Source organism: Hemitrygon akajei, chromosome 11, assembly GCF_048418815.1.
Source record: "Hemitrygon akajei chromosome 11, sHemAka1.3, whole genome shotgun sequence".
Taxonomy (NCBI): Eukaryota; Metazoa; Chordata; class Chondrichthyes; order Myliobatiformes; family Dasyatidae; genus Hemitrygon; species Hemitrygon akajei.
In genome coordinates, this window is record NC_133134.1 from 147656410 (window position 1) to 147680833 (window position 24424).

General features: G+C 41.0%; 1 protein-coding gene across 3 annotated transcripts in view; it reads right to left on the minus strand.

Annotated features, from left to right (window-relative positions):
- dnmt3bb.1 (DNA (cytosine-5-)-methyltransferase 3 beta, duplicate b.1) overlaps positions 1–24424 on the minus strand; it is a 237770-nt gene that overhangs the window by 21185 nt on the left and 192161 nt on the right. For all 3 annotated transcript variants that reach the window (XM_073061890.1, XM_073061889.1, XM_073061891.1), the window contains exons 17-18: positions 8834–8982; positions 418–503 (exon numbers count right to left, since the gene is read on the minus strand). In XM_073061890.1, coding sequence (XP_072917991.1) covers positions 418–503; positions 8834–8982 — 235 coding nt within the window. The remainder of the gene's footprint in view (positions 1–417; positions 504–8833; positions 8983–24424) is intronic.

The following is a 24424-nucleotide window of genomic DNA, read 5'->3' on the forward strand; positions in this document are numbered from 1 at the left end:
TTTTATCCTTTCATTCATTTGATGAATAGCCAACCAATGCTCTTGAAACAAATAGTAATATTACAACAGATACAGACAGCATTGTACAATTTAATTTGTGCAAAATTTAAATTCTGCACATGCTTCAAACCTAAAACAGGCCAGGTAACATCTGTGGATAGAGAAACAGTTATTGTTGCAGGATAATGATTGTTCATCAAAACAGAGCTGATGAAAAGTCATTGAGCTGAAAAGATAATCCAGTTCCTCACATTCTATATCAGATCTGCTAAGTATTTACTGCAACTTCTGTTACTTTTCTTTTAAAGTTATTGATATGTTGGTTTAGTTTATACACCACACAAAGCACTTGATATCAACTAGCAACTGAATTAGTAGCTGTGGAAAATTATTTTACTAGGACAAAACACATCTAACCTGTTCATTCCTGGTAAGTTTCCCCAAAAGTAGCGAGCTCTGTGTGCTGCAGAGACATCGATTGCATCAATCATAACTGGGTTACACTGGAGAAGAATAGGGAAAATGTTACTGTTGAAGCAACTACTGATGATGGTGATGCACTTATTCCATTATTACCACTTTTTAAAAACGTATTCTTATTCAAAGAAAAGCTAGAGACCTACAATAACAGTTCTGACAAAAGGCCATCATCCTGAAACACAACTTAACGGGTGCTGCCTGACTGATTCAGTAGCTTGAGCACTTTCTCATTTCAGATTTTCAGCATCTGTGCAGAGTTTTATTTTTCAAAAGCAGATTATCAGCTTCCCTGTGGGTAAAACACAGCGGAATATGCAGTCAAATTAATGACTTTCATGCCAATTTTCAGGTCAAGGTGGCCACTGCAAACGATTCCTTAGATGACATCTTCCAGATAGTTAATCATTTCAGTTTTTCTGTCTTCTACTTATTCTTTTAATTTGTTTTTGAAACTGTTGGAGCCTGTGATTTACAGTCTGTAGTTCAATCGAGTGAGCTAGCGCTCTGCTATCCTCGAGAAAACTCCAGAGGAGAGATGCAAGCACGAACTACCATGAGGAGAATCTCAGAGATGACCTCTACAGTTCTCTATATACAGTATTCTATGGCTATCTGGAGAAGGCAAATTTCAGAGCTGTATTCTGCATACATACTTTGATAATCAAATCAACCTTGGAACCTTTTTTTTTAACAACAATAAATGAGAAAATTAGTTTGCTCTGGGAGCTGGCATAAACTTGATGGGGCAAATGACCTCTTTGTTGAGAAAAACGGTAAAAATTATGAGACAAAGTAGCTGGATTTTCACAGCAATATCAATTCAGCATCAGTAGGTACAAAACTACAGAAGAGTTGGAGAGATCATGAAAAAAAATGGAAGAATTATCTTTTCTACTTCATTTCTCAGTAGGGATAAAAAAAAGTAACAGTTCAACAACAGTGGATGTAAGTTTTACTACCATGAGGTTGACACGTGCCATAGAATGTATTGTCTTCAGGTGTAAGTAAAACCATTAATAATGCTAGGCTTCTCAAATGCAGTATAAAACAGGTGCTTGATTTAGTATTTACAGAAGAAAAAAAGGAATTTGTTTTCCTGTGGGCAAGGATGACCAAATGAAGGTCACCAGTAGGTATGATCCAAAGGTTTTGCCAAAGTCCAGGTTATTACTGGTAAATATCACTCAAGGTATTCATACCATTTTATTCATGGTGTCAGTGGAACATGGGCAGACATGTACTACTGAGTACCATTTACCACCCTTTTTTAGCTGATCAATTAATGTTCCTCCAGCAAGAACAGAAAACACCAAGAGTACAAAATGCACTCTAATTAGACTATAGGACCATAAGACAGAGGAACACAATTAGCCACTTGGCCTATTGAGTATGCTCTGTCATTTAATTATGGCTGCTCTATTTCCCTCTCAACCCCATTCTTCCTCTGTCTTGACTTATCAAGAATCTGTCAACCTCCACCTTAAATGTACCCAATAACCTGGCCCCTACATTTGCCTGTAGTAATGAATTCCACAGATTCACCACCCTCCGACTACAGAAATTCCTCCTTATCTCTGTTCTAAATGGATGTCCCTTTATTCTGAGGTTGTGCGCTTTGGTCCTAGACTACCCCACTATAAGAAACATCATCTCCACATCAACTCTATCAACATTCAGTAGGCTTCAATTAAATCCCCCCTCATTCTTTTAAATTCCAGCTAGTACAGGCTCAGAGCCATTAAACATTCTTCATATGATAAGCTTTTCAATTCCAGAATCTTTGTCGCGTACCTCCTCTGAACCCTCTCCAATGTCAGCACATTCTTTCTTAGATAAGGGACCAAATTTGCTCATAATACTCCAAGTGAGTATTATACCAGTGCCTTATAAAACCTTGCCATTACATCCTCATTTTTATATTCTAGTCCTCTTGAAATGAATGCTACCATTGCATTAACCTGCCTCACCACTGACCCAACCTTCAATTTAAACTTTAGGGAATCCTCCACGAAGACTCCCAGGCCCCTTTGCACCTCAGATTTTTATGACTCAGCACGCAAGTGCAACTACAAAGAAAGCATGGCAGCACCTCTACTTCCTTTGGAGTTTGCAAAGATTCAGCATGACATCTAAAAGTTTGAGAAACTTCTATAGATATTGGTGGAGAGTACAGTATATTGACTGGCTGCATCACAGCCTGGTATGGAAACACCAATGCCCTTGAATGGAAAGTCCTACAAAAGTAATAGATACAGTCCAGTCCATCACCAGTAAAGCCCTACCCACCATTGAGCACATCTGCATGGAGCACTGTTGCAGGAAAGAAATATCCATCATCAGGGACCTCATCCTGATCCTGGCCACTGTTCAGAGGCTAGTATATAACTCCCAACAAGGTCTTTTTAATCCTTGCAGTTCCTTTACTCTACCCAGAATGATTCTACATCTTTTGATCCTAAGTCACCTCTTTAAGGATTTGATTTAATCTTTTACCAATAAAGCTGTGCTAACCCCTTTGTCTACCTGCCTAACCTTCCGATATAATGTGTATGCTTGGATGTTAAACTCCCAAGTTTAATCTGCTTTCAGCCAAAATTCAGTGATGTCCACAACATCATACCTGCCAATCTCTATGTTACAATTTACCGTACTCTATATACTGTGTGCATTCAAATATAACACTTTGTGCTGTATTCATCACCCCTTTTGATTTTGTCTCCCGTACACTGCAACTCCTACCACATCTGCCTGTCCTCCCTGACAGTCTCACTGCACAAAGCTTCTGCATGTGTACCAACTGACCCATCCTAAGCCCTATCTCTCATTTTACCATCCCCCTGCCGAATTAGTTTAAACCCTCCACAACAGTTCTAGTAATCCTGCCCACAAGGATATTAGTCTCCCTTGGGTTCAGGTGTAACCTGTCACTTTTTTTTTTACAGGCCATGCCCTCCCCTGAAGAGATCCCAATGATCCAGAAATCTGAAACCCTTCCTTTTGCACCAGTTCCTCAGCCAGGTATTCATCTGCTAAATCATCCTATTCTTACCCTCATTGGTGTGTGACACAGTCAGCAATCCAGAGGTAACTACCCTGTAGGAGGGGTTTATGGCCTTCTACCTAGCTCCCTAAATTCTCTCTTCAGGACCTCCTCCTTTTTCCTACCTATGTCATTGGTGCCAATATGTACCAAGAGTTCTGGCTGCTCACCCTCCCTCTTTAGAATGTTGTGGACCATATTGGAGATGTCCCTGACCCTGCCACCTGGGAGGCAACATACCATCCAGGTGTCTCTATCACGTCAACAGAATCTCATGTTTACTCCACTAACAATGGAGCACCCCATCACCACTGCAGTCATCTTCTCCCCACTTTCTTTCTGAGCCTTTTAGTTGGGAGATTTCAATGCCTATCATCAAGATTGGTCGGTAACACCATCACAGACAGACAGATATAGACGACACACTGGTTCTGTGTCAGGCTGCTTAATCTAATTGATGTAACCTTCTCTTATCTACCCCTACCTGGTATATCTTTTCACAATAGCATTGGTAGAATGAGCACTGCACAGACATCATTGAGACAAAGAGCCATCTACACACTGAGGACACCCTCCATGATGTTCTATCATACTACAAATATGCTAAATGGGATAGTTTCAGAACTCTATTGTCAGCTCAAAGCTGGGCATCCAAAAGTGCTATCTAACAGCATGAAGTAATCTAAAGTTGAAAGTTCGAAGTAAATTTATTATCAATGTACATACTGTATATGACACCATATACAAACCCGAGATCCATTTTCTTGCAGGCATACACAATAAATCCAATAACCATAATAGAATCAATGAAAGACCACACCAACAGGGCGGATAACCAGCCTGCAAAAGACAACAAACTGTGCAAATACAAGAAGAAAGAAATAATAATAATAAATAACCAAATATTATTGAGAACATGAGATGAAAAGTCCTTGAACTTGAGTCCATAGGTTATGGGAAAAGTTCAGTGTTGGGGCAAATTAAGTTGAGTGAAGTTATCCCTTTTGATTCAAGAGCTTAATGGTTGAGGGGTAATAACTGTTCCTTTACTTGCTGTTGCGAGTCCTTAGACTCCTGTACTTTCTTCTTTATGGCAGCAGTGAGAAGAGGGTGTGACCTGGGTTGTGGGGTGGGGTGGGGGGGAGGGTGTCCATGATGGTAGATGTTGCTTTCTTGTGACAATGCTCCATATACAGTGTTCATCCCCCTTGGAAGTGTTCATTTTTTTTGTTGTTTTATAACAATGAATCACAGTGGATTTAATTTGGCTTTTTTTTGACACTGACCAACAGAAAAAGATGACTCTTTGGTGTCAAAGTGAAAACAGATCTCTACAAAGTGATCTAAACTAATTACAAATATAAACACAAAAATAATTGACTGCTGAAGTATTCACCCCCTTTAATATGACACACCAAATCATCACTGCCAGTTTTAGAAGTCACCTAATTAGTTAAATGGAGATCACCTGTGTGCAGTCAAGGTGTTTCAATTGATTGTAGAAAAAATACACTTGTAAGAAGGTCCATTTGGAAGGTCCAACTGCTCGTGAGTCAGTATCCTGACAGAAACTACACCATGAAGACAAAAAAAAACACTCCAAGCAACTCTGCAAAAAGCACAAGTCAGGATGGATACGAGAAAATCTCCAAGTCACTAAATATCCCTTGGGGTATAGTTAAGTCAATCATCAAGAATTGGAAAGAAATGACACAGCTGTAAATCTGCCTACAGCAGGCCATCCTCAAACACTGAGTGATTGTGCAAGAAGGGGGCTAGTAAGAGAGGCCACCAATAGGCCTATGACAACTCTGGAGGAGTTACAAGATCCAGTGGCTCAGATGGGAGAGACTACATACAACTGTTGCCCAGGTACTTCACCAGTTGCAGCTTTATGGGAGAGTGGCAAAGAGAAGGCCACTGTTGAGGGAGGAAAAACCCATGAAATCTTGGCTAGAGTTTTCCAGAAGGCATATGAGAGACTGAAGTCAGCTGGAAGAAAGTTCTATGGACTGATGAAACCAAAATTGAGCTTTTTGGCCATCAAACCAAATGCCAATGCATAAGCCAAACACTGCATATCATCAAAAACTCACCATCCCTAGCGTGAAGCATGGTGGTGGCTGTGTCATTCTGTGGGGTTGCTTCACTGCAGCAGGCCTTGGAAGGCTTGTGAAGGGAGAGAAAAACTGTAGTGTCCAGATGCATAAAGCTGATGGAGACCTATCCACGTAGACTTGAGGCTGTAATTGCTGCAAAAGGTGCAGCTACTAAATGCTGACTTGAAGTGGGTGAGTAAATATGCAATCAATTTTTTTTGTTTAATAACTGTAATGAATTTAGACCAATTTCTTTTCTGTTGATTAGTGTCAAAACAGCCAAATTAAATCTGCTGTGATTCAACATTGTAAAACAACAAAACATGAAGACAGCTAAGGTTGGGTGAATACTTTTAGGCACAGACGTGCACAATGGTGGGGAGGGCTTTACTCACGGTAGATAGGATTGTATCCACCACCTTTTGGTAGGATTCCCTGTTCAAGGGCTTTGCTGTTTCCATACCAGGCTGGGATGCAGCCAGTCAATATACTATGCACTACACATGTATACAAGTTTGTCAAAGTTCTAGATGTCATGCCGAATCTTCACAAACTCATAAGAAGGTACTGTTGCGCTTTCTTTATAATAGCACTTGCATGCTGGACCAGGTTAGGTCCTCTGAAATGATAACACTGAGAAATTTCAAGTTGCTGAAACTCTCCCCCATCTGATCCCCTGTTGAGGACTGACTCATGGTCCTCTTGTTTCCTCCTGCTGAAGTCAAAAATCAGCTCCTGGTTTTGCTGACATTGAGGAAGAGGTCATTGTTGTGGCACCAATCCACCAGACTTACATTCTCCTTCCTGTATGCTGATTTGTCACCACCTTTGATTTGACCTATGACAGTGATGTCTGCAAATGTAAATATGGAATTGGAGCTGTGCTTAACTTCACAGTCCTAAGTATAAAGCGAGTAGAGCAGAGGGCTAAGCACACAGACTTGCGGTGCACCTGTGCTGATGGGAGATTGTGGAGGAGATGTGGTTGCCTATCTAAACTGACAGGTCTGTAGCTGAGGAAATTGAGGATTCAATTGCACAAGAAGGTATTGAGGCCAAGGTCTTGAAGCTTATTGATTAGTTTTGAGGAGATGATAGTAATGAATGCCGAGGTGCAGTCGATAAAGAACATCTGATGTATGCATCTTTACTGTTCAGATGTTCGAGGGTTGAGTGAAGGGCCAATGAAATGGCATCTGCTGTGATCCTGCTGTGCTGGTAGCAATTTGGAGTGGACCCAAGTCACTTCTCAGGCAGAAGTTGATATGCTTCATCAACAACTTTGCAAAACTCTTCATTACTGTGGATTTAAGTGCTTCTGGACTTTAGTTATTGAGGCAGGGTACCATATTTTTCTTGGGCATCAGTATAATTGAAGCCTGCTTGAAGCAGGTGTACCTCAGACTGCCAAAGCGAGAGGCTAAATATCTCAGTGAACCCTCCAGCCAGTTGATCAGCACAGGTCTTTAGTACTCCGGCAGGTACCCCATCTGGGCTTGATACTTTCTGTGGGTTCACTCCTCTCATGTCAGCCTCAGGGACTGAAATCGCAATATCATTGGGGGCTGTGGGAGTTTATCGTTCCTTTGTTTTGACAGTCAGTGCGAACATAGAAGACATTGAGCTCATCTGGAAGCAAAGTCCTGATTATACCTATGCTTCTTGATTTCACTTTCTATGTGCGTAATCTACTACAATCTACAACCTCATGGCTTGACATATCTCCCATTCTAATATTACCAATCCAGAGGATCAACCCTGGTTCAATGAGAATTGCAGAAATGCTTATTCAGAGCAACATCAAGCATACCTAATAACAATAAAGTGACAGCTGAATGACTGAGGCACTACCAATGACCAACTTACTGATGCTCACTTTGGATTTTGGAGGGATCACTCAGCTGCAGATCACATCACAATCGCTGGTGTAATACCTCATGAACAATGGCTGATGACATATTTTAAGGAGAAAGAGATGGTTGTGGAATGCTTGAAGTTTTTCTCTAACGATGTCTAATTCCTGTGCTAATTGATCTCATCTAGGCTCAACAATCTTCAACTGCTTCATTAATCCATCTTCCATGATGTCAGAAGTGGGGGAAGGGGGGGGGGGGTGATGACCACATAATGTTATAATTCCATTTGCAATGCTTCTGAAAATGAAGTGCCAAAACCTGCATGCAACAAGACCTGACAACATTCTGTCACGGGTTCATAAGTGACATGTAAATTGATACCACAAACTACCAGGAAATAACCATCTCAACCAAGAGTGAAGCTAACCACCATCGCCAAGTCCCCCACCATCAATATTCTAGAGATCAGCACTGACCATAAGCTCAACTTGATCACCCACATAGCTACAAAAGCAAGTTAGAGATTATGATAATGATTATGATAAGCAACTCACTTGTTGACTTCCCCATTCACCCACCCCACCCTCCACAATGATTCTCCCCCCCCCCCCCCCCCCACCAAATACCAAGCATGTCAGCAGGGTGATAGAATCTGCTGCCCAGGTGAGTGCAGCACCAATGACTCTTGAGGCCAAGCACCAACCAAGACAAAGCAGACTACCCATTAAACACCCTAAACATTACCTCCCTCTATCACCAACACTGATTGGCTGCAGTGTTTATGTTCGACAAATGCACTGCATTTATTCAACCAAACTACTCTGACAGCACCTCCCACACCCACAGCCTCTCTCCTCAAGGAGATGGGCAAAGATTCATGAGGCATCACTGCCTGCAGCTTCCCCTTCAAATGGCACAACATTGTGAGCTGACAGGTGTTGCTGACCCTGGTTTGTTACTGGATCTAAATCCTGGAAGTCTTTATCCAACAGCTGAGTACCTTTACCTGAAGGATACTGGCAAGATCACAATGATTAAGGGAATCTTAATCATCACAGCTTCTCAAAGGAATGGGATGGAACATAAAAGCTGGTCATGCTAGTGACACCCAGAACCCAAAAATGTATGTATGTAGATTTCATTTTTTCCTTTCACAGATTTACTGAAAATTGTAAATGATTATAGAAATGTAAATCTATTTTCATTGATTGTTGCCCTTAAATACTAATCCATTCAATGCACTGTTGTATAATTTATTAGTAAGACAACCAAAGCAACATGACAGACTACATAATCACACAAGGAATTACACTGAGAAAAGATTAAAAACAAACTACTAGACACAGTTCAATTCCTACCTCCAGGAAACGTGAGATATCCCTTTTATCATTGACACCCATGGCAACAACATTTTCAAATAGCCAGAAGAAAGGCCTGTCTTCCCACTCCCTTGGTCTGGTGTCATGAAGTAGTCGATAAAATTCAAAGAAAAGTCTTCCTGTGCCCTCTACAACAAAGCATAACAAAACCAATGATTAGTAACATATACCTTCATGTTAATTTCTACCAAAGACATCGATCCACTCTTAAACAAGAGAAAGTCTGCAGATGCTGGAAATCCAAGCAGCGCCCACAAAATGCCGGAGAAACTCAGCGGTGAAGGAAGCAGGTATGGAAAAAAATAGTCGATGTTTCATACCGAGATCCTTTGGCAGGACTGGAGAAAATTTTTTTCCATAGTACAGTTGACTCTACCTTTTTCCATAGCTGCTTCCTGGCCTGCTGAGTTTCTCCAGCAATTTGTGGGTGTTGCTTCAATCCACTCTCCATTATTACTTGCTCCAATTTGTACAACACTTAGTACCAATTGGCACTTACAAACTCAATATATTTTTATATTTAAATGGGAACTGTATCAAGCCAGATGCTGAATGGTTTTGTAAGATCTTCCCTTCATGGGGCTGAATTTTCACCAGTCTCATTAAATGCATTCTTCTCATTCAGGTGTATTATAGAATATAGAGCAGTATAGCACACCAACAGGTCCTTTGGCTTACCATGGGCATGTCAACCATGATGCCAATCCAAAACAATCCAAACTATACACACATAGTCCATATCCCTCTGTTCTCTGCCTGGTATGTGTCTGTTTAAATGCCTCTTAAACGTCCTGTAGTAGCTACTTCTACCAGCAACCCTGGCAGCCCATTCCAGGTATCTACCACTCCCTGTGTAAGTCAGTAAGTTTAAAAAAAAAATAAAGACAAACAAACAATTGCCTCACTAATCTCCCATAAATTTCCCCCCTCCCACCTTAAGTTCACGTCTTCTGATATTTAACATTTCAATCCTGGGAAAAAGACTCTGACCATCCACTCTTTTAGTGCCTCTCAAAATTTTATATATTTCTGTCAGGTCACCTGTCATCTTCCAAAACTCCAGAGGAGACAATGCAAGTTGGTCTCACATCTCCTTACAGTTAATATACTCCAATCCAGGTGAACCCCTCCTAGCCTTTTCAAAGCTTCCATATCCTTACTATAGTGTGGAGACCAGAACTCAACACAATAATCCAACATGGCCGAACTAAAGTTTTATACTGCTGCAGTATGACTTGCCAGCTTTTCTAATCAGTGCCCCAACTGATGAAAGCAAGCATGCTATAAGTCTACTTTACTACTGATGTCGCTACTTTCAAGGATATGTGGATCTGCACTCCAAGCTCCCTCTGCATATCAATCCTCTGAAGAGTCCTACCACTAACTATGTACTTTCCGCTTGCATTTGATGTCCCAAAATGTGTCACTTCACATTTATCCAGATTGAATTCCTTTTGTCATTTCTTGGCCCAAATTTCCAAGTAATCTACATCCTGTTGTATCCTGCAACAATTTTTCCTCACTATTCACAACTTAAATCTCAAGTCATCTGCATACCTGCTAATTAACCCACCTACATTTTTATCCATCAATAAGGTATATTATAAAGAACAGAAGTCCCAGAACTGACCCTTGCCAAACATTATAGACCTCCAGTCAGAAAACACTCCCCTACCTTTCCTCCATGCAAATTTTGATCTAATTTTTCAACTCCCTGTGAATCAAATGTGACTTAATCTTTTGGATCAGCCTACCTAAGGGACCTTGTGAAATGTTTTACTAAGTCATGGAGACAGCATCCACTGCCCTTGCCTCATTACTTATCTTTGTTGCAAGGATATGGGTGCCCCTCCATTCTACGCAGCTTGTCCTGCTTGTACACACCCATCTGCCATGGATGGGTTCCCAATGTTCAAGGTATCTGCAGCCTTCCTTCCTACACCAGCTCCTTAGCCATGAATTCATTTGTTGGTTTCTGTTTCTGGCCTTATTAGCACATGACATGTCTCAAAGTGGCTTTTCTCCACTATTGATCTGCATACAGGCATTCACTATCAAGGAACACAGTCAAATAATCGGCACTTACAACTGGGGAATGCCATATAACTTAAACTTTCAGTAGTGGATGGTAAGAGGAGAAGAGATACTATGATTTATAGAAAAGTCATTTGTGCGGCAGTATCTACTATTCAGACCAGAATTTCCTATTTTGCTTGAAATGATGAAATGGTCAAATGTATTTTCAGCCAAAAAAGTTGACTACTAACAAAGTATCATTAGATTTACTCCCCCTGCAGTTTTCTCTCATTTGTCTGCAGGTTGATGGATCCTTATTCTGCGATGAACTACCGGTGCACAAATGGTACAGAGCTTTTAGTGAAGGCTTTGTAAATGATAGGGTACTATTTTACAATATACATTGCTACTCATCTTCAGGTGTTAATATTGACAAAATTTATCCTTCCTTAGTGGGATTTAAATCAAGGATTTAAATTCCACCAAGTTACCAGAAAAGCATGAATATAAATAATGGAAACTTTGAATAACTATACTCTGCTCTCAGTTCAGCAATTATATGCACTTTTAACATCAGTATGTCACTATTTTCAACTGACCGTGCCATTTAATGAATTAAGTATATTAAAGCTGCCATAAAATTCAGATGATTCTACTACATAGTTTAACAGTTGAAAGTAATTCTGATAATTTGGTACAATCCTTCATGGCATACTTGAAGAAATATTGCTTGGTGAAAAATAATTTGGGAAGAAGCTAAAAAACATATTGCTGACATGTGACTACAGATTGAAAGGCCACAAGGAAATAGTTATTATGTTGAAAATAAAGTCATGTGAGAACTGTAGAAGTGACTTTGCACTGGCATTCATAGCACCTGCATTGCAGTTTAGACATAATCCTAAACAGAATTGAGGTTAAGTCCGAAAAATGGGGGTGGGGGCAAGCAATTCATTATAAAAATAAATCTGAACTTTAAAATTGTTAACAATTCTCAAAATTTAAAAGGCTTTACAGATTTTCAATTTGGGTACATTAAGATTTGAGATGGCATCAATAAGTATCTAAAATTATAATTTCAGCATTCACTATGTGTGTTAAGAGGATTCAATTTTGTTTCTTTCTAGTTTTTCTGTAATCATATACTTGTATTTTCTAGTATAATGAGGAGATGTAAGGATAGCATGATGATGATCATGTACTGGAACATGACCAGATGATTTGAATGGATATGCAGCCTACTAAATGGCTTATCATTTCTCCAGTGCCAAGAAGTTATTCTGTGCCACAAACAGCTACATGCTGTGAGAACACCAGGGAATTCTCATGCAACTCCTTTACACTTTTTAGCAGTACTGTATTGGCCATTGCCAGAAGTCCAGGGACATTTTTGACTGAAATAGATTTGAAGGGGTGTTGTTTTTTTTTAAATGAAGTCTGGAAATGGAAAAGCATATCTGTTTTACCTGATGGTTCCAGAAATCTCCAATACGGGCAGTAAGATCGTGGGATACATTGAAACAGTACTGATTGCTGAAAACCTTGGAAGTGCAGGCTCTCAGTACCGAAGCCTTGTAATACAGAGTGATGCAGCTGAGGAAGTTAAGCCTTTCAACACACACCAGTGAGATAGAAAGGAAGACATCAGAAAATGGAGTAAACAGAGACACAAAGAAAGGGAGCCATCTAGAAAAAGAGATAAAGGAAGAGAATAGTAAAGGCAGCCATCAAGAGTGAGTGAAGGCAGATCAAACATTATCTGGGAAGGGAAATTTTTAAAACAGATGGCTGAAAGATTCCAGGCCAAAGATAGATACAAAATAGCAGGTGCACATATCATAAGGAAAGTGGAATAAGATGAAATAGAATTCAGAAGAACAACAGTACATATATGAACATACAAGAACTTATCAGCAGCTACTAACTGCTGTATATATAATTACTGTAGTTTGTATGTTTTAATGACTACTTTCAGGATTGTTTTTTCATAATGTGCCTTTAAGAGAGGAAGAGACAGTTTTAAAATTACTTCTATACTCATGAAAATAACATTCATTTAGAACTGTATCTTTATACACTTCATATTTACACTGTTACTCAATGGTGGAAAAAAATGCTGATTTGTAGTGTCCTGGATATGCCACATTCATGAATGTCAAGCAAACAGCTAATAGAAAATGAAGTCTACTGAAAATACTCAAATTACAACAAAATCACTTCTATTAAACACAATATTCAAGTAGAATTGAAATTTTAGTTATGCTTGTTTCACAACTGGAATTTTAAACTGTTATCTTGAAACTTGGGTATTAAAGGTCAAATTCTTGCTGTCCTTTCTGTGCAATTATAGAACCACATAATACAAATAACTCTGCAGTGTCTCATGCCTTTAAAAGGTAACAGTATTCTGTATGTGCTGAGGAAGGACTGGAGGTACTTTAAGACCAAAGCAAATGTTACAACAAAAAAACGCTCAATGTCAGCAACTATTGAACAATGGACTGGCAAGAACAGTTCTCCAAATTATCTCTGGTAACTGTTTGTGCATTGCCTTTTAATACCCAAGTATACTCTTCCATATTTTAAATGCACAATATATTTCATTTACAAAATGTCTGACTAACACGTGATATAATCAGAATTGTTACAGCAGTATTGGCCATCAGACCATTGATTTCGTGTTGGTATTATGTTGTCCCATTGTCTGAGACTTTTAATCTTCTAATATTTTCCTAATTCTCCTCCTGCTCAACTTGTTCTGCTCCTGTATCCCTTAAAGACTGTACAAAGCAGTTTATTTCCCTGTCCTTCCTGCTAATGTGCATGATTTTTCTCTCCTCCATATTAAAGTTTACTTGTGAATTCCATTTGCCCATCCCTGATCATTCGGCAGTAAACTTGGATCCTCCTCAACCTTTATCACACTTTGACGACTCATGATAGGTTTCCCATGGATTTCAAGCCATTATTTTTAAAATTGGTGGTCCCAGACAAATCCCTCCAGAATGTCACCACTTATTTCCTTTCAGTCCAAAAAAACCTAAATGCAAACAGAAAATACTACTACTGATTCTTTTGATTCCTGGCTTCTATTTTATTAAACAATCTTCCAATCTTTGGAACTTTATCAAACACCTCTGATTTAGATTTTTGTGACCAAATTACCAGACTATTAATCTAGATGCTGAGTCTAACAAACCTGCAATTGTGAATTCAAAACCTATGATGTTCATTATGGAATTTAAAGTAAGTTATTAGTTGGGAATTAAATGCACTGGTCTTTAATAATGATGACTACAATGACAAATTGTTGTGAAAACACACTGATGCTCTCAGGCATAAAATCTACGATCTTTACCCAAATTGGCCTGATGTGATTCCAAACCCATGGCTGTGGTTGACTCATGATTGCCCTCTAAAATCGTCTAGTGACTCAGTTCTTGTGCACATCCTTGAAAAATGGAAGATGTCCTTTTAATGCATTATCTACATCAACCTCACATCAAGAAAGAAAACCTGAATGACTCTCATGTCAAAAAGAGATAACATCAACTTGTTCACCAAATTGTTCATCCCACAGATGCTGCTTTGAAATGGTGGACTGTACCATTTTCAGTAATTCATATATGGATCTGAATGAATATGCCATAGTTGTCACTGAATTCTTCAGGACCTATATAGATGAGTGTGTGTCTTCAAGAACTTATGAAACATACCAAACCAGAGTACTGGTTGAACCAGGAGATTTGCTGTCTGCTAAGGGCTAAATCTGTAGTGTTCAATACAGGCATTTCACAACCCTACAAGAAGTCCAGGTACAACCTACGGAAGGCCACTGTGAGAGCAAAAAGGCAATTCTGTGTTAAGTTAGAGATACAATTGGATGCAATGACAACTATGACAGGGTTTGCATGACGTTACTTCCTGTGGCAAAACCTAATAGCAGAAAGGGCAGTGACGCTTCACTTCCCAATGAGCTTAATACCTGTTATGCACACTTTGAAAAGGAAAATAAATCTATACATGTGCAAGTCACCACAGCATCTGATCTCCATCTCAGAGGCTGATATCAGAATATCCTTCAAGAAAGTGAAATTTTGCAAGATGTCAGACACTGACAGAGCACTTGACAAGGTACTGAAAATCTGTGCCAACCAACTGACCGGCGTGTTCAAGGACATCTTCGGCTTCTCAATGCTGTAGTCGGAGGTTTTCAACAGCTTCAAAAGGGCATCAATCATACTAGTGCTCAGGAGGAGCAAAATGAGCTCCCTCAATGACGATCATGTGGGAGCTCTCACATATATTGTGATGTAGTGTTTTGATAGGTTGGGCACAGCTAAAATTAACTCCTGCCTGAGCAAGAACCCTCCGGAATTTGCCTACCACAACTGTGAAGAGAGTCATTGACGAGAATGGCTTGGATCCAAATGCTGGAGTGTCCAAGGCTAGGATCGAGATGGTTTCAAACTGGATCAAGAATCTGAGTACAAAACAAAATCACGAGTAGGCTTACAATTGAGCATTGAACCTCAGTTCAGATGCTCCTTAAATGCTCAACCTTTGGTCCCATAAATATGAGTGCCAATTAGCAGGACAGTCCTGAATCTTTAAAGGGGCCACACCAGCTATCCATACTCCGGGGAGCTAGAGTGTCGAAACCTTGGAAACTGGTGTAACCCCCGGGTCGCCTCAGGCTCGCTCAGCTCGTTCTCGTCTAGGGGGAGCAGCCTTCGGCCCCGCCAAACTGGGTAATCAGCTGGTGTGGATGCTGTGTGATGTCCCTGCCTCGCCCAAAAACAGACAGTACACCATATGCGATTAAATGAGTACAATTTATAAAGGTTACTATAACTAAGTGATTAATAACGATACAGTATATATGAAGGAAAAACAATAAAGAAAAGGCGCCAAACTTATCAAAGTCCAAACCACTTCGTGCACAACCGTTGGAGCTCAATTACTGAAGTCTTCTGGCCACCATTCGATCCCCTCCGAACTCCTCGACTCGCAGCTTAGGACCATCCGAAGTGGTCAACCAAGCACATCTAGCTTTATCTCCTCTCCTCGGAGTACCTCCTGGCCTTGGACCCCCGCTTGGGGTCCGTTCCTCGCCCAGCTTACAGCATCGCGTCCTCTCTCTCAACCCCTCGCGCCGATCTCCCCAAAAGCCCGCCAACAATAGCTTACAGACTCAGAAGAAAGAACAACATTAATCCCAATTGGTTTACAAAGGAATACAATTCTCGTTATCAGTAAATTTTAACCCAAACAAGCTTCCAGCACTCTCTCGCAACAAAGAAACATTCCTGCCTTTAACAAAACAAAGAAGCCATTTTGATTACATACACAGTAACAAAGAAAAAAGAAGAAACCCCCTTTACACTGGCGTAATGGGTGTGTATCATAACAGGAACCCCCTCCCCTATTGCCAGGCCGTGGCTGCTCAAAGATAATGATTGAAGTTGTGGATGACAGCCAGATCCAAGATGCCTCTTTCAGGGACCATGTCTGAATCCTTCCCAGTCTATGAGATACTGCTGAACACCTCAAAGTACTTGAGTCCAAAATTCTTCTCACGGTGGCGGCTGGGCTGATGGTATTGGGGCTAACGTTACAGGCTTTAACTTGGAAGTGTGGAAAGTGGGATTGATCTTGAGGAGCAAGGTGTAGCCCACCAGGTTTATTTTCCTGAGAATCTTAAAGGGTCCAATGAACTTTGGGCATCAATTTCCTGGACTCCACTCAGAGAGGCAAACCTTGAGTCGACAGCCATACCTGTTGCCAGGCTGCAAAACTGGTCCCTGTCTTCTCTTGCAGTTGACATTTACTTCAGCCTTCCGGGGAGAAGCTAATCATCTCCCTTGCCCTAGTATATCTCTCCTTGCAGCGTGGGATGACATCTTCAGCTGCAAGAACACCAATCTCTGCTTCCTGCTCAGGGAAGAGCAGCAGAGAATACCCAGATTAGTATTTGAAAGGAGATATCCCGTGTGCTGAATGCCATAAAGTATTGTGGGTAACCTCTGCCCACATCAAGTGGTTGCTCCACTCACTGTCTTTCAGGGTACATTCCATATCTTGGTTTACCCACTCCTGGCCGTTGGATTGTGGGTGAAACCCAGAGGAAAGACTCAATGTTGCTCCAATTAGTTTGCAAAATGCCCTCCAGAAATGTAATGGGAATTACGGACCAAGATCTAACACAATGTCCAATGGAAGACTGTGGATCTGGAAGACCTGCTGCAGGACAATGTCAGCTGTCTCCACTGCAGAAGGAAGTGTGTCTGAGGCAATAAATTTGCAGGCCTTCAAAAAACGTTCCCTTGGAAGGAGGAAGACCCATGACAAAGACCGTGGAAATGTGAACCCATGGTCTTTCTGAAACAGGTAAAGGGTGAAAAAGCCCTTGAGGTTGGGAGCAGTGTTTCTTGTTCCAGGCACACACCTCACCATTCAGCACATATTGATGGACCTCCCTTGCCATTCCAGGCCACAAATATCTTCTCTTGATAAATGCCAGGGTCCTGGCAATCCCTGGGTGAGATATCAATCTCGATGCATGTCCCCATTAAGAACCTGAGACTGAACGGGACTAGAAACAAACAGTCGACCTGGAGGGCCATTCTGAGGAATCTCTTCTTGTGAACAAATGTGTCAATTTCCCCCAATGAATTGGCACTCTCACCCTGGCTTGGAGCAAAATGGTAGTAGGCTGCTTTTCTCATTTGGGTTCATTGAACTGACGGGACAAGGCATCTGGCTTCTGATTCTTAGATCCAGATTGATAGGTCAGGATGAAATTACAACTGTTAAAGAAAAGAGACCACCTGGCTTGCCTGAATTCAGTCTTTTCGCATCCTGAGTGTAAGCCAGGTTCTTGTGGTCCATCCATATAAAAGGGTTCTTGGTCCCTTTGAGTCAGTGATGCCATTCCTCCAGATCCAACCTGACTGCAAGCAGCTCTCTATTCCCAATGTCATAATTCACCTCTGCCAGGGATAGTCACCTGAAAAAGAACACACATGGGTGCAGTTTATTGTCCGAAGGTGTCTGTTGTAACAAAGCTGCACCCATTCTGACACTCGATGTGTCCACTTCCACAATGAAGGGAAGGTCTGGGTTAGGTGTGACCAAAATGGGAGCTGTTGTGAACCACTGTTTGAGCTCTGCGGAAGCAGTCTCTGCCTCAGTAGTCCAAACAAAAGGACCAGGGGATCTCTCTGTTAGTACTGTCAGCGGAGCTGCCACTCAGCTGAAGTTTCTGATAAACTTTCAATAAAAGTTGGCAAATCCCAGGAATTGTTGGATCTGCTTGGTTGTGGCCAATCTCTGACTGACTGTGTCTTACTAGGGTCCATCTTGAAATTGCCATTGGAGATGATGAAGCCCAAAAAAGAAATAGTGGTTAGGAGAAATTCAAACTACTTCAGCTTGACGTAAAGTCCAGGATCAAGAAGCCTCTTTAGGATACCTCTGATATGTGTGATGTGCTCCTCCATGGACTTCATCCAAGTAGACAAAGGCATACTTATGGAGAACATCCTTTATAAAGGGCTGGAAAACAGCTGGCACACTCACAAGGACTAATGGCATGACCGGATACTCATAGTGCCCTGTTGGTGTGTTCAATGCTGTCTTCCTTTTATGTGAATCAGGTTGCATGCATTCTGCAAGTCCAGCTTTGAGAATATTCTTACCCCTTGGAGAATCTCAATAGCAGTGTTCCTGAGTGGAAGAGGGTAACGATTCTTGACCATTATGTGATTCAGCCCTCTATATTCGTTGCAAGGCTGCAGACTCCCATCCTTCTGTACAAAGAAGCCAACACTGGCTGGGGAGGTGGAGGGCTGAATGAATCTCAGACTAAGAGCCTCCATAATACACTCTTCCCTAGCACTTCTCTCCAGGCCTGAGAACGTGAATGATTAATTCTGCAGAGAAAACATACCGAGCAGTATTATCCATTACACAGTCGTAGGGTCAGTGCGGTGGAAGAGTCAAGGCCTTTCTCTTACGGAAGACCTCTTCCAAATCCTTGTAGACAGAGGGATTTCTACCAGCTAGGGTGCTGCAATTACCCCCAAACATTCTTCTGAGTATGACTTCCGAGACTTTGTTGGTAGTGGAGGTGCTTCACTTGACCCCAGAGTCTCCCGCATTGGTCTGCAAGAGTCTTTAGTGAAAATGGAAGCCAAATCACAGTTCAAATCCTCATCTGTCTCCTTGGACATCGGCAGTGAGGTGCGACAAATGGTCCTTGTGCTCCTGGGACTAAGCACCAAGGATCTCTGTCTTGGAGCCACCTTCTTGGATAGGACCTGGCAAATGGAGCCCTTTGGCTTAGCTGCTAGACTTCCATACTGCTTGGGCATCTCCTTGGTTTGCTCCTGAACTGGAGATCTCACTCCAGCACACCCCTGACTGGACTGGGCCAGGACTCTCACAGGCCTATTGCCTGAAACAGCTTGTTTTCCCTTGAAGTTAGGACTGGCTTTCCTGAAAGCTTCAGGTTACCCTGAGCAGGTCTGCCCCTCGCTGGCTGCTGGTCTTAGGAGATTCCAGGGTCGGAACACCAAGCCAAAATCAAATCCTCTAACTGCAGCTGGACCAAGCAGTAATTCTCTCTTGCCTCCAGTCTATAGATGGGTTATGCTGAGACAGCCAAGATCAGGGGTATGAGTGGGGAGTCAATAATGCAGAAATTAATTTATTCGACATGATCCCCTATCCTCAACTGCAAAGCCACAATCAATTGCCGTTCAGAACCTAGCAGGTGGCCGTCCAAGACAGTTGTGGGTAAGGACTAACTCAACTCTTGCAGTGGTGTGTCGAACCGACGGGCGGTTCCTCTATCCAGAAAATTACCTGCCTCAGGTTCTTACCCCAGGTTAACTCCGCCTTCAGCACGAAACCAGAATCCATGGGGTTGGGCGTAGTGGCTGCTACCATCACAGTCTTCTGGGTGTTGGATTGTCTTAGCAATTCTCCAGGCAGCTGCAGCTTTGGACCTTCGGCCTGCGAGTGACCTGCTTCCCTGCAGTAAAAGCAGCAACCTCCGAGTCCAGCGCTGGGACCTCTCAGTGGCAAAGAGTCAAGTGTAACCAACCTGCATGAGTTTGACTGGATCTTGAGCAGCTGATGAGATGGTCAGGGCCTGAGTTTGGGGAGTGGAACAACAATGCATTGAGTCTGGGCTCAGGCTAACCCTCCTCAACTTCATGATATCGTCCCACTAGCGCTCTGCTAGATGATTATCGAGATGGATGGACTGGTCGATGAGAGCTGGCTGTACCAACGCAAGGGCATCCTTCAGTTTATTATGCTACAGACTCTGAGATAGTGTGGCCAAGGCCTCCAAAGTTTGATTGTGTAGTCAGCCATTGACCATCCCTGTCGACCCTTCATCAGGCAGTCTGAGGCTCAGCTGGCTCTAGTGGGGTGATGAAACAGCTCCCTCATGGTGGCCATGAATTCCTCCAAGTCCAAGCAAACCTCCGACCTGCATTCCCAATGTGCAGTGGTCCAGGCCAGGGCTCTCCCAGTCAGAAGAGTGAGAATAAAGGCCACACTCTGAAGTGAACTGGGATGGCTGGATCTCAAACACTATCGAGCACTCAATAAAGAAGCCATGGTAAGAACCTAGGTCACCATCGAATCTCTTCAGGGTTGGAAGATGTACCGGAGCGGGACTGACTGGTTCTCCCAAGCAACTCTGGCCTCCTTTCGGCAAAAGTTGACCAATGGCTACCTGGAGGTCTTGTGCCTCCAGACTCTGTCAGAAAATATCTTCACTGTGGCTGGTCACAGTGGACGAAAGACTCTGATACCCCACTGGGTCCATACTGGCTCAATTGTACTGTGACAAGAGCCCCTGAACAGAATGGCTTGGACCCAAATGCTAAAGTAACTGAGGCTAGGATTGGGACACGGTTCCAAACTGGATCGAGTATCTGAGCACAAAACAAACGCTAGACAAAATCCTGAGCAGGCTTACAAATGAGCACCAAACGTCAGTTCAGTGTTCCTTAAATGCTTGATCCTTGGCGCACAGAACATGATTACCAATTAATGGACTGCCCTGAATCTTTAAAGGGGCCACACCAGCTATCCATACTCCGGGGAGTTAGTGTCTAAACCTTGGAAGCTGGTGCAGATGGGTGCATTTCGTAACAACAGGTCACAATCTCACTGGCATTCCATTTGGCTTTGGCGCACCTGAAGAACAGGAATATACAGCAGGCTGCAGTTTATTGATTACAGCTCAGCATTCAACACTATCACTCCCTCACTACTCATCAGCAAGCTTCAAAAACTAGGACTCTCTATCTTCCTTGCCACTGGATCCTTCACTTCCTCATTGGGAAACTACAGTCAATGCAGATTGATAAATCAACTCCTTTCTTTACTTAACATGGGCGCACCTCAAGGATGTTTGCTTAGTTCTCTATTCTCTACATCAAGCACAGCTCAGACACCATCTATAAATTTGCTGATGACACCAATGTTGGCAGAATTTTAGAGGGCAACAAAGAGATGTACAGGAGTGAGATAGATCAGCTGGTTGAGTGGTGTCACAACAGAAACATTGCACTCAACATCAGCAACATCAAGAAATTGATTGTGGACTTTGGTGTATGTTCCCCTGAACTCTTACCAATATTCTTTGAGGGGATCAGTGGTGGAAAGGGTGAGCAGCTTCAAGTGCCTGGGTGTCAATATCTCACAGGATCTATCCTGGGACCAACACACTGATAAAAGCATAAAGAAGGCACACCATTGTCTACACTTTTTAATAGGAGTTTGAGTTGAGTTGGCATGTCAAAAAAGACTGCAGCACATTTCTAAAGGTCCATAATGGAGAGCATTATGACTGGTTGCCGAAGAGGCTCCAAAGAGGCTGTAAAGGGTTGCAGCTCCATGACGGTACAACCCTCTTCATTATCAAGGACATCTTCAAAAGGTAGTGTTTCAAGAAGACAGCATCCATCATTAAGAACCTTCATCACTCGGGACGTGCCTGCTTCTCATTACTGCCATTGGGGAGGAGGTAAAGGAGCTTGAAGAACCACGCTCAATAATTTAAAAACAGCTCCTTCCCTTCTGCCATCAGGTTTCTGAATGGTCCATGAAATCACAAACACTACCTTAATATTCCTCTTTTGCTCTATTTATCTATGTTTACTGCAACAAATAATTGTGTTGTAGTGTCTTGCTACCACAAAACAACAAATTTCATGATATATGTCAGTAATAATACTCCTGATTCTGACTACCTGACTTCCTCCAGCAGGATATTTGTTGCTCCAGATTCCAGTATCTCCAGTCCCTTGTAGCTCCACTGCATCAGATTTTGGACCTCATGGTGTGAATTTGTCCATGTTGCCCCATTAACAAGTATTGTTTTACACTACTAGTTAACTAAATCTTTATACCAAGACTGAACAAGTGAAAGGGAATCAGTGGGAGAGTATTTTCAGTAGTCATGATCACAAATCAGTTGGATTTTGGCATAGTTATGGAAAAGGCTGAAGACAGGCCAGCATTCACAGTTTTACAAAGCTGCAATTTAGCATTTGTAGACTAGAAACTATTACAGTGGACTCCAGTTAATTGAGCCATTGGTTGTTAATCAGGGCAGCCACTTATTTGAGGCAATTCTTAAAGAACAAAAACTAATCAAGAGATATCCAGACTTCCCTTCATTAATTTGGGACACTATGGCACTTAATTGGAACAGGAGACTGTTGCCAAACAGTTTCTAACTAGTGTCGGTCAGGTGCACTTATGTGGCCGTTAAGACGCCACTCCGTGTTTAGAGTGAGAAGTTTTTAAATAGTGTCAGTTGTGTGTATTTGTAGTCAAAAAGCTGTGATTTTTGTCACGGATAGTAGATGAGAAATAAGCAATTAGACAATTCAAAACTGTTTTGCTCACTGTGGTTTCAAGCATTCAGGTGGAGATGCCAAAAACAGCTGAGAGTGGAAAATTAAATGATTTCACTTCAACAAGTTAAGAACTATACATACAAGATGTAAATTTTTTAATTTTTCCTTTCTGAATTAATATTTCTATTTCACTAGGTTTTGGCATCAACATTGTTTGTCCCAGCTTTTCTCGTAAATAGGCTTTTAATTGAAAATAACAGAAAAGAGTGTTATTTGATATTTGATATTTATTTTTTAATTGATCAAACGACATCAATATACCTCCTTCAAAACAGTCACCTATATATTTAATCCCCTTTTGAAACCAATTATGTAAAAGTTTATTATCCATTGTAAAAGGAATAAGCCTATTTTGAATTAAAGTCCTTTTTGCTAATAAAGATTTCTTTATCTCATCATCCATATTTTCCTTATTCCATAGATCAATCAAATGTCTTAATATAGGAGATTCTTTTTTCCCCCCGTATCCATTTGGATTCCCATTTATATATAAAATCTTCTGGTATATTTTCTCCTATCTTATCTAATTCTATTCTAATCCATGCCGATTTTTCTTCATCAAAAAAAGACGCAATAAATCTAAGTTGATTTGCTTTATAATAATTCTTAAAGTTTGGAAGTTGTAACCCTCCTAAATCAAATTTACATGTCAATTTTTCCAATGATATTCTTGACATCTTTCCTTTCCAAAGAAATTTCCTTACGTATTTATTCAGTTCTTGAAAAAACTTCTGAGGTAATTGTATTGGTAAAGTTTGAAATAAATATTGCAATCTAGGAATATGATCCAAAAGCAGACAATTAAATTAGGAATTCATAAATCAAGACAAAAATGGGAATCTGATCTGAATGTTAAAATTGATGGAAAAAAATTGGTCAAGATTATGTTCTGATTGTATGAGAAATACAATAAATGTTCGACTTAGATTAATACAATATAATTTTTTACATCAATTATATATAACACCACAGAAAATAAATAGATTAAATTCAAATATGTCTGCCCAATGTTTTCGATGTAAACAAGAAATTGGTACTTTTTTACATTCTACTTGGTCTTGTTTTAAAATTCAACCATTTTGGATTAATTTAAGACTTTTACTGGATCAAATTATTGGAGTACAACTCCCACATAGTCCATTATTATTTTTATTAGGAGACATTGAAGGGACAATAACGAAATTTAAATTGAATAAGTATCAGAAAAAATTTATAAAAATTGCATTGGCAGTAGCCAAAAAAGTTATCGCAGTTACTTGGAAATCTGATTTAAATTTAACTATGGATCGTTGGAATAATGAAATACATAGTTGTATTCCACTTGAAAAAATTACGTATAATCTAAGAAATGAATATGATATATTTTTGAAAATTTGGTCCCTACACTTACAAAAGATAGGATTAGATAGATAGGTCCTTTGAAGATAAAATTATAGTAATTGGGGAAAGTGAAAATAAATACAAAATTATTTTGAACTCCATGGAGCATGTGGGGATCCTCCGATATCCAGGCAATCTTTCTTTTCTTTTTTTTTCTTTCTTTAGATAAGGGTTAAGTGGGGGAGGGTTAAGGGGAGGGGGGAGGGTTAATATCATTTTTCTTACT